At 42.0% G+C, this 14,111-nt stretch overlaps 1 protein-coding gene across 1 annotated transcript; it reads left to right on the forward strand.

The window, feature by feature from the left end:
- The first annotated feature begins 3,707 nt into the window (after nt 1-3,707).
- Nucleotides 3,708-11,684, forward strand: LOC120538919 (actin, alpha cardiac muscle 1). Its single transcript, XM_039768534.1, has 9 exons — nt 3,708-3,811; nt 4,459-4,612; nt 6,479-6,607; nt 7,871-7,981; nt 8,469-8,553; nt 9,852-10,013; nt 10,358-10,549; nt 10,883-11,064; nt 11,439-11,684. The coding sequence occupies exons 2-9, from the start codon at nt 4,484-4,486 to the stop codon at nt 11,580-11,582; spliced, it is 1,134 nt and encodes a 377-aa protein (XP_039624468.1). The 5' UTR covers nt 3,708-3,811; nt 4,459-4,483; the 3' UTR covers nt 11,583-11,684.
- Nucleotides 11,685-14,111: the final 2,427 nt, after the last annotated feature.

Here is a 14,111-nt window from a genome sequence, read left to right on the forward strand (position 1 = left end):
GGGTTGCCAGCACTAGCTGTTAGGTTGATGAAACCCAGATTAAGTATGTGTTTGTGTGTTGATTAAGTATGGGTTTGTGTGCCAGTGTACCATTTGATAAACTGGTATCTAGTTCTGGGATGGTTTCTGCCTTACATGTGCTGCATGTCCCCAGGCATCTGGCAAAGGAGAGTTCAGAAAGATAATCAACTTGACGTTGAGACCGTTTAGCATGTATTCAATAATGAGAGTGGCTGAGTAGCATTACTTTGCCTTACATCCAGTAAATTTGTTTTATGGAATGAGGGGCAAAACACCCTCCAACAAAATTTTGCTTTTAATCACTTATTGGGGAACCAGTTCCTCATGAATGGGTCAGTGCCTCTTTTAATAATTTCTGCTTTTAAAGGAACGGGAGACAAAGAATTCCAGTTAAGATGCCAATCACTTGTCCCTTTAAGGACAGATTTGGCATCGGCAGGATAGATCCTACCCCTTTCCTCTCTTTCAAAACAGGCTATTGGTGACACATTTCTATAGTACAAAGCTTCATTCATTTCATATTTCATTTTTTACACTGGTGGCTGTTCAGCCCCCTTCCACAGGAATCCCAGCTATGAGGCTGAGAAACACTGCTAAGTGGAGCACTCCGACAGCATGATGGACGCCCAGGGGTGTTGGACAGCTGCTCCCCTCCTCCTTAGGCGCACAGCCTGCCTTGCACCACTGCAGCTGTCTTGGCAGATGTCCCCGCACTGTCAGTCTTTTCTACACCATTGTTCGCTTGGCTGCCCCAATCACAGGACTCCCAACGGGTTGACTTCCATGTATAGGCTAAATACACAGCATGGTCCAGGTAGCCTTTTCTAAACAGCAGGCTGTGTATTACATAAAATAAAATCCAAACAACCCTATAAACAGCTAGTGGCAGAGAAGGGAGCTGTAACCTTTCATGCTGCCTCACACTCCCACGTTCACAGCAGATACAAAGTCCATCTGATAAGGTATCAGGGCTGCTGGTGGTGGCATTCCAAACCAAAGTGTAAACCCAGTGATCACCATACTACACTCCCTCCCCCACAGCCCACTCCCTAGCCATTTGTAAAATAGCCTAAATTAACAAGAAATAGAGTTCAATCTGAAATTATCACTGAGGAAATTTAAAATGCCAATAGTTAGGTCATGTAGGGCAAATTGGGGAAAAATAAATAAAAAAAAAAAAAACAGCGGGTATCATTGCAGTCTCAAAGCACTTGGTTATCCAGGTAAAAGTGGAACTTTAATTGTTCTGGGTAGAGTTTATATGTTCTCCTGTGTTATTTTAGGTTTCCTGTTTTTACTCTTTTTTCCTTATTATAATATTTTTTATAATTATATTATTTGTAATAATAATTCTTTACATTTGTATAGCACTTTTGTCACTACTCAAAGCACTTCAGTGAATGGCGAGCCACTTCAATCACCACTAATGTGTAGCATCCACCTGGATGATGCAGCCATTTTTGCACCAGTATGCTAACCACACATTAGCTGTTAGGTGGTGAAATGGTGAGAAACAGACAATTAGAGACAGGGGTTGATTAGGGAGCCAGAATGACTAGGCTGTGGTGGGCAATTTAGCTTGGACATCAGGAAACACACTACTCTTTACAACGGATGACCAGAGAGGGATCTTTTATGACCACAGAGAGTCAGGACCTCGGTTTTATTGCTCATCTGAAGGACGGTGTAATTTTTACAGCACAGTGTCTGATCACTTTACTGGGGCATTGGGATCCACATTCAGACCACCAACACCTCTTCCACCTGCAACCCAAGCATTTCCTAGATGGTCTCTCGTTCAAGTACTGGCTGGGACTGAACATTATTAACTTTAGGTGGATGACCTGTTCTGAAGTGCATCTGGTATGGCTAAAATTATGCTTAAAAGCACTGTAAGTATGGGAGTGAGAGTGCCTGGTGCCAACCTGGCATCAAAGAAGTTGTTGCTTGGCTTGGGTTAGATGCTGCTAGGATAGACTTCACCCTGTCAACCACCTACTCAATGCCCTTGTACTAGAAAAAGTAATTTCTTGAAATGAAAGAATGAAGTGCGCATTGATGACGGAAATTTACCTCCTGACATGGAGCAGAAATGTGCAGAACCACAGTTTACCCCAAACCCTTTTCACCAAATGTGAAAAGAGGGTACCACTGAACAGTGTGCAGCTGAGTCTTTGCAAAATTTAAAAGCCATTAGAGACTTACAAAACTCTGCACAAAAAAAGAAAACACATCAAACCAGTCAATCAATCAAGATAACTTGAAAGTTACAGGAAGAACTGGCAACTGAACCAGGCAGGTTGGCGACTGTACTCAATTCATGTTTCACACACTTTCTGAAAGGAGATTCTGATTCCCATGTGTCACAAGCCTTGAAGTGCATCCTGACACTGTTCATGTCTGTGTTTTCCTGAGTCACAAAACACTGTTTAAGCTCTTATTGCTCCTTGGGAGGGACTCACAACAGCCTCAGTGCCATTTCAGCTTCAATCCTGCCACTAGATGCAATTTCAGCCTTAGAAAGAATCAGTTAAAATTTAAGTCTCAAATTTCAAACCCTCTGGCATTGCTGTGAAACTATAGGCTTGTTGGCATCTCAGTCTCAACTAAGATAACAGTAGATGGCAGCTCAGTCAGTCTAACTGCATTTCACATCTAAGATTGAATGGCACTTTCATCATAACTTGAACTAAGTGGCATTTATGTTTTAAATGACACCCGGATGGTATTTTACTCTTAAATAGGATTATCTTATTCATAAGATTGTCTTTTTGAGAACCGATGGCCAGTCTGAAGTTGATTCCTATGTTGTACTCAATGGTGCTGGGATAGGCCCTAACTCCCCATTAACCTGAATTGGAAAAAGTGGAAGGAGATTTTCTGGCATTCAAGCCACGATTAATTTGAGTGTCATTTCAGTTTCAAGTAAGATTTATGTTACTTAACACTGGTTGGGCATTTCAGTGACATCTAGGGAAATGCAGCCATATTAGTGGCATTTACAACAAAACATGGACTAGTAATGATTTCAGTCACAACTAGCACTGATTGGCATTAGATGAAAATGAGAGAAGGTGGCATTCTAGTGATATGTACTTGGGGTAGCATTTTTTTTGTCTGAAGTAAAGTTTATCTTGACTAGAACTTGTCCATTCTGGAACTGTGTGGCATTTTAGTTTCAGCTACTACTGGATATAACTTCAGTCCGTAAGTGACTGGCTTAGCATTTCAATCACACCTGGGTCTGGCTGATACTTACTCAGTCATAGAGGAAACTCCAATGTTTGCTTGCTTACTTTCATGATGCTAGGTGCCGCCTGGTGTAATTATCTCCTAGGTCTTAACCTACCAGGCAATACTTGGCTTGTGAAGCCACACTGCCTCAGCTCCCTTCCATCCATACGTCACCAGGAAGATTTTGTTTGAATATTCTCACCCAAAGTTTAACTTATAAGGACCTCAGCCCGCAGAAGAACAGCTCTGCAGTGTTAGGCGTGCTCATCTTCTTGCTTTTTTTTTTTTTTTTTGGGTGTTTTAAAAATCTCTCCTCAGCCCGGCCTTTTCTTAGCTGCTTCACAAGGTCACAAGCAGACAACTCAACACCTTATATGGGATAGGGATTCTGCTGCGATCACAGCTGCGCTCTCCACTCTTTTTAGGGCTTGGAGAGGAGAGTGTTGGGGGGGCGGCCCGTCACACAGGCCTCCTCCTCTCTCAGGCCGGGTATTTAAAGCAGCCCTGCACCCTCAACTCTGTCCCAGTGGAAGCATCTCTCTAAGTGTCTGAATTGGTGAGTGTCTCAGTCTTTGGAAGTCTTCAGCATTCTAGGAGTCTTACTGGGTTTGCAGGGATATCCTGGGCTGTCTGAGAAACACAGACGTCTGCCACTGACAAAACACCCAGGCAGGCTGTACCCAAGAGTGAGAGGCTGTTTTGTCATCTTCAGTGGAAGCCAGCAAACACCTGATGGCCAGATTTTTTTTTCTTGCCTATTGTAATTTTTTGGAAGGATTGAGGTCTTACCCTTTTTGTCATAACTGCAGACTTTGTGGTACTATAACCCACATGCCTAAGTTGGAGAAGCTGTCTGTCAGAAGTTTTATTGGCTTTTTTTTCTGAGGAAGTTCTAAAAAAAATCAAGATTTGGAAAGAAACTATTTGGGCACCATTTTGTATTTTTTTCTGTTTAAATCTAAACAAATATGAGAAATATGAGTTAATATGAGAGACATGTACAGCTTCTTTACTTTGACTTTGGTGTTTTAAGATTTTCCGAATTAAGTTAGCACAGTTCTTTTAGTTATTCTCTGTTTTAGGGGTGGTGGGCAGGTTAAATTATGGGGCACTTAATTACATACTGGTTCTTGATTCATGAATGCTGGGAAGTCCATACCACTATAGCAAATGGCTTATCTCTCTCTTTCTCTTTGCTTGCAGACCAACCCCCCTCAACTGACCAACCATGTGTGACGACGAGGAGACCACCGCTCTTGTGTGTGACAATGGCTCCGGGCTGGTCAAGGCTGGCTTTGCCGGAGATGATGCTCCCCGAGCTGTCTTCCCTTCCATCGTGGGCCGACCTCGCCACCAGGTAATTAAAATATAACACCTTGCTTTATAAAGCTATAATTCACAATGGTTGTATAAAAAGCTTTGGATGATGAGTATAGCTGGTATGTGTTAGGTTAAGCACATATGGACTTATAAAAATATCCAAAAGTTGAAAACGTATTGTTATCTTAGTACACGAATAAGCACTAGGAGCAGTGTGGATTTATAAAAACAACAGCACCAGCTTTCAGACTGAGGGTCACCATTAAAAAAAGTTGCTTCTTAGTTAGGACATTGCTGAATCTCACTTTGGTCCCACCTGGCATAGTGAAGCATGTGGCAGTGGGGGATGTGGTTATCAAATTTGTAGAAATTCATTTGTTCTTAAAAATCGGCTATCACCGTTTTTCTTTGCTTAAACTCTGACTTAGAAAAAGCCATTTGTCAAATTGTTGAGGCTGATTGTCAATGCAAGGATCGACCTACAGTTGTAGCCTGCCTTATGTCCAAAGCTGACAAAGTAGGCTCAGGCTACTTCTGAATTGCAGGGGCAGTGATTTGATATGATGGGTGGCACAGTGGTTAGTGCTGAGGCTTCTGAGCTCTGAAGATCTGAATTCAGTTCCCTCATTGGCCACTTGTGTGTATCTTGTGTGCTCTCCTCATCTATGAACAAGTTTTCTCTGAATCTCTGATTTTCTCTCACATTCAAAGACTTGCATTGGTGATTCTAAATTAACTTGGCCTGGAAATGATGTGGATATTTTAGAACACATTTTTTATCACTGTGCCATTTCTTATTAAATTATTGCACAACATACAAGTAAGCTAAAAAAAAACCAACTATAATTATAACACGCGCACATACATGAGGTCTCTAAAATATAAAGTAGCCCTAGAATTGTGGGTATATGCTTCAGTATACCAAGCAATGGATGAATGTTTGAAGAATGGAAGATCATAAATCTTTTTAAATTGCATTGCCAAGTTTGTCATTTAACAACATTTTATATGTTAAGTACATAGATAAACTTGTTTTTAAGGAGTGCTTTGTTGTGTGTGCTGTGCATTTATACTAATGTGCCATTAAACCAATGAGATTTAGTCAGATTCTCATTAAGAGTTGCTGCTGTGTGATGGGAAGGACTACTTTCATGAGCCTCTGAGCATCCAGAGTATGTTATTAGTTGTTGTTGGCTAAACTTTTTATAAAGTTTTGGGATCACTGACAACTGTATGACAACTGGTCAGTTCATCCCCAGGTAACACCAACATGCTGTTGTTTATTTAGCTAGAAGGCTCATTTATATTTATTACTTTTTTATGCCTTCCTGCTGTCAGCTGTCATTTAAAACCCCAAGCAGCTGTCACAAATGCAACAGAGAGAAAGAAAAAAAGTTTTAAATTGCATGGTCGGTCTCAGCAACAAAAAGCCTAAAGTAACATAAACAGTATGCATTACCAAGTGAGACATACATTAGGACATCCTATAAAGCAGTGATTTACGTATGTCTGCTGCTTTTATTCCAGCTAATCTGAATATCAGCCTGGCTGTAATTAAAGCATACATTTGCTTTGCTTGAATTTTCAACCTATAACTCGGATGAATCAGTATCCGAGACTGCGATGGAGGTCCACAGGCTGGGTCTTGACAAGTATATTCAAGATTATTAGCATACCAAGTCACCACATTTGGTCCAAATCAAGGAAATGACTGTGTTACTTGTACCACTGCCTTGCAATGTTGTATTTAATTTTTTTTGCAATTAGGGGCTAGCTAACAGCTAAAATTTGCATGCTTTGAACAAATCCTTGAGAATAGTGTTTGCCGTAACAAAATGAAAGAGTTTACAAATGTATGGTTTCTAGAATTCCACCTAACTATTGCCCCTTCCTTATTTTTCAGGGTGTGATGGTGGGTATGGGTCAGAAAGACAGCTACGTAGGAGATGAAGCCCAGAGCAAGAGAGGTATCCTGACTCTGAAGTACCCCATTGAGCACGGCATCATCACCAACTGGGACGATATGGAGAAGGTAAGTGTGCCAAATGGTCTCCCTCTGATCAAAAAGCAGACAAAATTACAACAAGGAGTGTCAGAACTAGAAGTGAGCTAGAGGATGGCATGTTTGGTTCTACAGATTTTTTCAAACATAGCATTAAAACAAGCAGGGGACTACAAAGATGTGTTCAGTTGGGGTTGTTGCACATATTCATCTTGTTGATCTTTTCATGGAGATTGAATCATAGTTTCTCTGAGATGGTTTCTGGTCTAAACATTACTATACTTTGCAAATTAAACAAAATAGGGTGGAGCAGTGGTAGCACCACTGCTTTGTAGCAAGGAGACCTGTGTTTGCGTCCCGTGTTCTCCCCGTGTCTACACGAGTTTCCTTCCACTGTCCAAAGATCTATAGGTTAGGTGAACTGGTGACACTGGACTGGCCCATGTTGGTGTGTGAGTGTGTTCCTCTGCAATAGACTGGTGCCCTGCTTGCTGGGATAGTCTCCAGCACCCCATGGCCCTGCTCAGGATTAAGTGGGCTTAGATAATGGTATGGTATAATGTAGAAATGAAATTTTGAAGGAGACCTTCTTAGATATTTTCCCTAACTGACTAATACATTGTTATAGTGAATGTGATAGTTGTGTGCTTACATAAGTCCTGCAGTTCAAACTGCATATTTTACAAAATCATCAATGAAAATCAAATTAAACTAGCTTATTAGAAAAACTATTTAGTATTATGTATGTTTAATTGTAACACATTTCATACGTAAAAAAAACATAGAGCAGACCTTGCAAAGGCTACGCATAAAAACAAAGGTTTCATTAGCTGGATATTCAATGTGCTTACAAAGGTATGCTCATGAAAGAAAACACTTGTAACATTATGGACACATAGTAGGCTCTGGCCCTAAGAGTGACATCATTATTTAACATTAGAGCAGTCACATTAAAGGATTAGTAACCTTTCTTTTCTTCAGTTATACAATATCTTTTGCTTACGGACAGTGAGCAATAATATAATTTGCTTTCAAGTATATAGTGTGGTACCATGGTGGTGCAGCAGTTACTACTGCTGTCTCATAGCTTCAGAGATCTCTGTTCAAACATGGGCCTGGTTACAGCCTGTTTGAAGTTTACACAGTTATCCCATGTCTGCGTGAGCTGTTTCCACATCTTCTCTCACATTCCAAAGCATGTGTGTACCCCCAGACTTCTCATCACGTCACAAAGGTCATTCCTGTCTATTTCTCTGAACCCAGCCCTCATGGTGTTCCTCTTAATTTCTGCAGATCTGGCACCACACCTTCTACAATGAACTGAGAGTGGCCCCTGAGGAGCACCCCACCCTGCTGACTGAGGCCCCCCTCAACCCCAAGGCTAACCGTGAGAAGATGACCCAGGTAAGAAATGAGGGGAGCGCTCCAGCTAAATGGCACATTGTTACACTGGAACATGGATCCTTATTGTATCAGCGTGAGAATGCACATACTGTAAAGATATAAAAGGGAAGAGCTGATGTATAATTATTACAACAGTTCTCTTCTGCCTTTAAGGGATGACACAGAAATGAGCCGAAAGTGGCAGACAGGCATCTACTTCAGAATTACTTACTGCATAATTCATTCTGTACAATCAGTTAGGAACCCAGGTGTTTATGCAGCTGACTAGACCTCTAAACTTTTGTTTGTGTTTCCCACCACCCTAGAGATATTTTGGTCTGTAACAACTGCCTCAAGCTATAATTTTATCATTTGATCATTTGATTGGTATTAGGAAAATAATCCCTTTATTATTGGTAGCAAATCAGAGATGAACTTTTGAGCATCTTGAAAGTCAGTGCCGGGACAAATTTACCATTTTAAGCTTTACTTTTGGCTTTTCTTTCAGATTATGTTTGAGACCTTTAATGTTCCTGCCATGTATGTTGCCATCCAGGCCGTGCTGTCCCTTTATGCTTCTGGTCGTACAACCGGTGAGTATGACAGGTGCAGTAGTGTGAATCAGTGTGTGCTGAGTTGGCAGATACCTTAGCACTTTCAGAACTGCTTGGTTCAATTCAGAGTTGGGGGTGATTGCAGAGCTTATCTATGCAGAATAGGGGGCAAGGCAGGAACCAGCCCTGGAAAGCTGGCAGTTCATTCATGTATATAATGACATTTGCATTTACAAAGGGACAATTTGCAATTACCAATTAACATAGCTAGCGTATCAGGTTTTTGCTCCTACATCCCCAATGAACCTATGACCCCCAGAATACCTAATGAAAAATTCATTCATACATTAGGAAAACATGCAAACTCTACACAGATAATGAATGAGGGCAAGAGTCAAACCGAGGACACTGGATCTGTGAGGCAGCAGCACCAATCACAGCACCCCTTTCTCACCATAGGTGAACTGTTACATGCCTTAGAATTATTAATGAAGGCAACACTGTGCATCTCTGTATCATCAGATACTTTGGACAATATTAAATAACACAAATAAGTAACTTGAGATCCAAAAAGGAAGTCAGACATGAAGCGCTTTAGAGTTTCTACCAACTGACCACATCCATGCACTTGCCATTTTCCATTTAAGGACACATGAATTGGAGCCTGGGGACAGGATTGCAAGTCTGTGGACGGACACCAGGTGTTGAGTCACACAGCGCATACACAGGGGCAAATGCTTGCATGAATGTGGATGAAGTGCCATCAATCCACCTGAAAGCCTGTCTTTGTAAGGCTCGTGGAAATGCCACAATCTGCAAACTTCACAGGCAGGTTACTCCAGATGCAGATTCAAATCTGAGAGTGCAAAGCTAAGTATAGCAATTCCAGAACTGAAGAAAGTTAAGCTGGAAAAGTTCTCCCCTTCAGCCACAATCACAGTCCACACTCATACCTTTAACTTTGTTCATGAATGGTGGAAGAGCCAATCTGTGCCTGTTAGCAGTCAGGACAGAATGGAGGTGTGAGACACACACACACACACACACACACACACACACACACACACACACATGCATCAAACTATAACCTCTCTAGGGACAAAACCCAACTGACATGGGAAAACAAAGTTGGTAGCATTACGACAGTTGCAATGTGTATGATCTTTTTCATAAGTCAAATGTCCTACCCCTCTTAGAGACATATGTACAGTTAAAGATGTACATGTTATGGAAGCAATGTGGTTGATAACTAATAACTAATAAACAGCCAGGCTTATTGTCTTATTGCTTGTTATTTCATTTATAGATTATACTGACTGCATAATTTGTTTCCATAGGTATTGTGCTGGACTCTGGTGATGGTGTCACCCACAATGTTCCAATCTATGAAGGATATGCTCTGCCACATGCCATCATGCGTCTGGACCTGGCTGGTAGAGATCTCACTGACTATCTGATGAAGATCCTGACAGAAAGAGGCTACTCCTTTGTAACCACTGGTGAGCTATTAACATGGAAATAAGTCAAGAAAATCCTAAAATGAAAAGACACAGAAGGGTAATGGAAAGACTAGCTAATGATTTGTGAGGTGTAGTGGGAGAAATAGTAATATGTACCTATCAAGCCGTGGGAGACCTTTTACAGTGGCTAAGAAGGGGAAGGTTGCTCCATAGGTATACAGGGCACAGCTGGATGTCGGGATGTTCCAATAGAATATCAAAGGCTTTAAGGCCTGAACATCCATCAGGAAGGTCCCACCAGCTCCCCACTAATTTGCTGCTGTTACCCAAAAGCCGCATTACTGTGGATTGTACTAACAACTTTAACTTACTTTCTTCTCCAGCTGAGCGTGAGATTGTCCGTGATATCAAGGAGAAGTTGTGCTATGTGGCTCTGGACTTTGAGAATGAGATGGCCACTGCTGCCTCCTCTTCCTCTCTGGAGAAGAGCTATGAGCTGCCTGATGGACAGGTCATCACAATTGGCAATGAGCGTTTCCGCTGCCCTGAGACCCTCTTCCAGCCTTCTTTCATTGGTAAGTTTTTGTTTAAGCCTCCGCTTAATGCATTTTCAGCACAAATTATTTGGAATAAAACTTAAGGCTACATACTCCTCTGAGGCAAAGGCCTGCTTCAGGATGACTAGGTTAGATAGAAAAAATATGTCCGCATGCTCAGAGCAAACCAAGATGTTTCAGGAGAGGAAAATTAAGCACAGTATTTTTCTTTGACTTATGTGAAAGTGCCATAAGATCAGAACACGCTGGCCTACTAGAGGCTTTCTGGCTGCCATTCTTACATGGCCTTTTTGCCAAAGAACTGCTCTTTCGAATCAGAATGATAAACACTTCCACTTATTTCTTCCATAGGCATGGAATCTGCCGGTATCCATGAGACCACCTACAACTCCATCATGAAGTGCGATATTGACATCCGTAAGGACCTGTATGCCAACAATGTACTGTCTGGTGGTACCACAATGTACCCTGGTATTGCTGACCGTATGCAGAAGGAGATCACTGCCCTGGCCCCCAGCACCATGAAGATCAAGGTAAGAGATGGAGAGGGTACAAGTATTAAGGGGATGACCATTTGAAGAAGTAGTCATTGTGCGAACATCAGGATTAGCCACAATTCACCCAAACATCTTAACTTAACCAGTTCAGGCAGGATTGACCTTTACATATATCTGTAGCAGCAATGTGAAGGGTAAAGAGTACAGCAAAATTCTTACTGCATTTCCAACCACCAAGCAACACTTGTTAAAAAATATGCTAGAGAATGTAAGGTAAACCAAAGTAGAGCTGTGTTCAGCCTTGACTCAGCACCTTTTCACATTTAACTGAATTATCATGAAAAAAGGAGGTCGGAGCTTTTCACTCCATGTTCACACACCTCACATACCTCTCTCCTATTCTTTTCCAGATCATTGCTCCTCCTGAGAGGAAGTACTCTGTTTGGATCGGTGGCTCCATCCTGGCCTCTCTGTCTACCTTCCAGCAGATGTGGATCAGCAAGCAGGAATACGATGAAGCAGGCCCCTCCATCGTCCACAGGAAGTGCTTCTAAAACCACTTCCACCCTTTTCCAATCCTCCTTCCCTCGTCTGTCTGTGTACTCCACTGTTCTTTTATGTGCTTTTGGAATAAAAATAGATGTGCTTGTAAAACAGCCACATGGTGACTTCTTTCTTCAGGGTATAATTGAATTCGCTCCGTGCTCCTTCTTAGAGGTTTCTTCACCTTTGCCATCATATGCAGAGACGAACAGAAGACATTGTCACTTTCAGTTATCTGGATAGAGAAGGTCAAATGGCCATTCCACTAAGCTGATGAAAGCTAGCCATAAAGGGGGTGATGTGACAGAGAAAGATCATTATGATACAAACTGGTGAGACATAGTGAAGCACATCGAGCAAGTCAGGCACACATTAGCAAGGAGCCATCTGTCTGCCCTATCACAACTGCAATAGTTTCAAGGCTGGCACCAGCTCTGGATGGGATGGCACATAATTTGTTGCTACACACACATCCATCCATCCATTATCCAACTCGCTATATCCTAACTACAGGGTCACAGGGGTCTGCTGGAGCCAATCCCAGCCAACACAGGGCGCAAGACAGGAAACAAACCCTGGGCAGGGCGCCAGCCCACCACAGGCTACACACACAGAAAAGTTAAATTTAGCTGGCAGAGTGGCATTCAAACCTTATTAAATGATGAAAGTCATTTAAATTTAGGTGCTGCTAACATGTAGGAAGCATTTCTAAACACTGGTAACAGTTACAAACTTAAAAGTACAACAGCAAGCTGGCAGAAAGCAACAACGTTTAGTTGTATGGCTGATGCTTCTATACAAAGTCAAGTACAACATCTATGATACAATTGGTTACATTTCTTTTGTTTTTTCAATTGGAACACAGGCAGGGTCACTCAGTGTTAGTGCTGGGATTTGAACCCACAGCCTCATGGTGTGAAGTCCAAAGCTTTAACCTTATCTCTACAAGACAAGACAACCTGATACAACACTGTAAGAAGGTGAACAAACAAACTGTAGTGAAAAACCAAAGACAAACCCAAAGGCACCACTTGACAGACCCGAATGTTCACGTCAACACATCCATCCACAATCCCAGGCTACATAACGACACCGCCAAGACATACATAGGACTTTGGGGGCCTCAAAGCCGTCACTGCATTTTACCAGGGTGGGGGCTTCCCTTCTGTCTCAGTTGCCGATGTTGCTACTTGGAAGACTTTATCAGTAAAATCACCTGCTTGGCATCCCTTGCTGCTGTATGTGTTCTTAACAGACATTGGGGTTGGCACCAAAGTGGTTACCTTTCTGTCTCACCTCTAATTAGAAAAGGAAATTCCTACAGAAAAGACCTGTTTCTGGAGTGTTCTTCCATTGGGGAAAACAAATATTCAAATGCCACCTTCTCTGACACTGGCATCACTGGGACCATTCTCAGGTGGTTTGAGTCCTTACCATTGGGCATAATCTAGCGAGGAGAGGTGACAGGGGTGTCCCATGGATCAGTTCTGGGTGCTCTCCTCGTCTCTCTATACAGCTCTTGTTAGGCCCTATCATCCCGTCCCATGATTGCCCTTATCAGTGAGTGAAAAACAAAATCAAATTATGCCAAACCAGCCACAGTTATACAAACTAAAGACCAGCCAAGCCATTTATCAAAAGTACTACAAGTTCACCTATCCCCAATCTCTGCTTTTTGTATTCGAGCACAAAGGTTTCAAATTTGTGAAACATTTTCTAAAATACAGGCAGCTCAGGCAAATAATCCTTAATGATGTGTTGTAAGTAATAAAGTCCATAAGCCTTAAGTATGTTTTTTATATGCTCTGCTGGGGATTCGTTTACTATACAATATTGTACTGCACTCCTGCTAGGTGGTCTTAACAAGCTCCTAATTTAATTGAGTTAATATACAGGAGAGATGGGCACACTAGGCCTTGTTAACTATTGGAGTGCCCCTTATATAGTGGAGATGTCTGTTAATAATGAGAAGTGGTTCAAAGTCTTATAATGTTGGTAAGGTTTTATTGTGCGTACGCCTTCCACAGCACGTACTCATGGATTATGTAATGTCTGGAACAGATGTGTACTTTATTTATCTTTAGTTCCCTGTTTGTCTGGCTCTGATGAAGCGGTACGGTCCCAAAAGTATGTGTAAGCCTGTTGGACATGGTGTGAATATTAATGGATAGTTTATACCTCGGACACTATGGCTATGTCGACCCCCTGGACTTTGTAACTTACAAAATGTCAATAAGGACTGTTTGCCTGACCTGCCTGTAGTTTGGAAAATGTTGAAAGCCTTTGTCCTCAAGTCAAGAGGAAACTGGGCACTTGTGAACTTGTAGTACTTAATGTGAACAAAATGTTTTGATTAATTAGAACAATCTGCACGAGAACAGGTTATTTAGCCCAACAAAGCCCACCAGTCAATCAGTCATTGTTCAGCCCGCTATATCCTAACACTGGGTCACGGGGGTCTGCTGGAGCCAATCCCAGCCAACACAGGGCGCAAGGCACGAACAAATCCCTGGGCAGGGTGTCAGCCCACCATAGGGCAC

Source organism: Polypterus senegalus, chromosome 11 (assembly GCF_016835505.1).
Source record: "Polypterus senegalus isolate Bchr_013 chromosome 11, ASM1683550v1, whole genome shotgun sequence".
NCBI lineage: Eukaryota > Metazoa > Chordata > Cladistia > Polypteriformes > Polypteridae > Polypterus > Polypterus senegalus.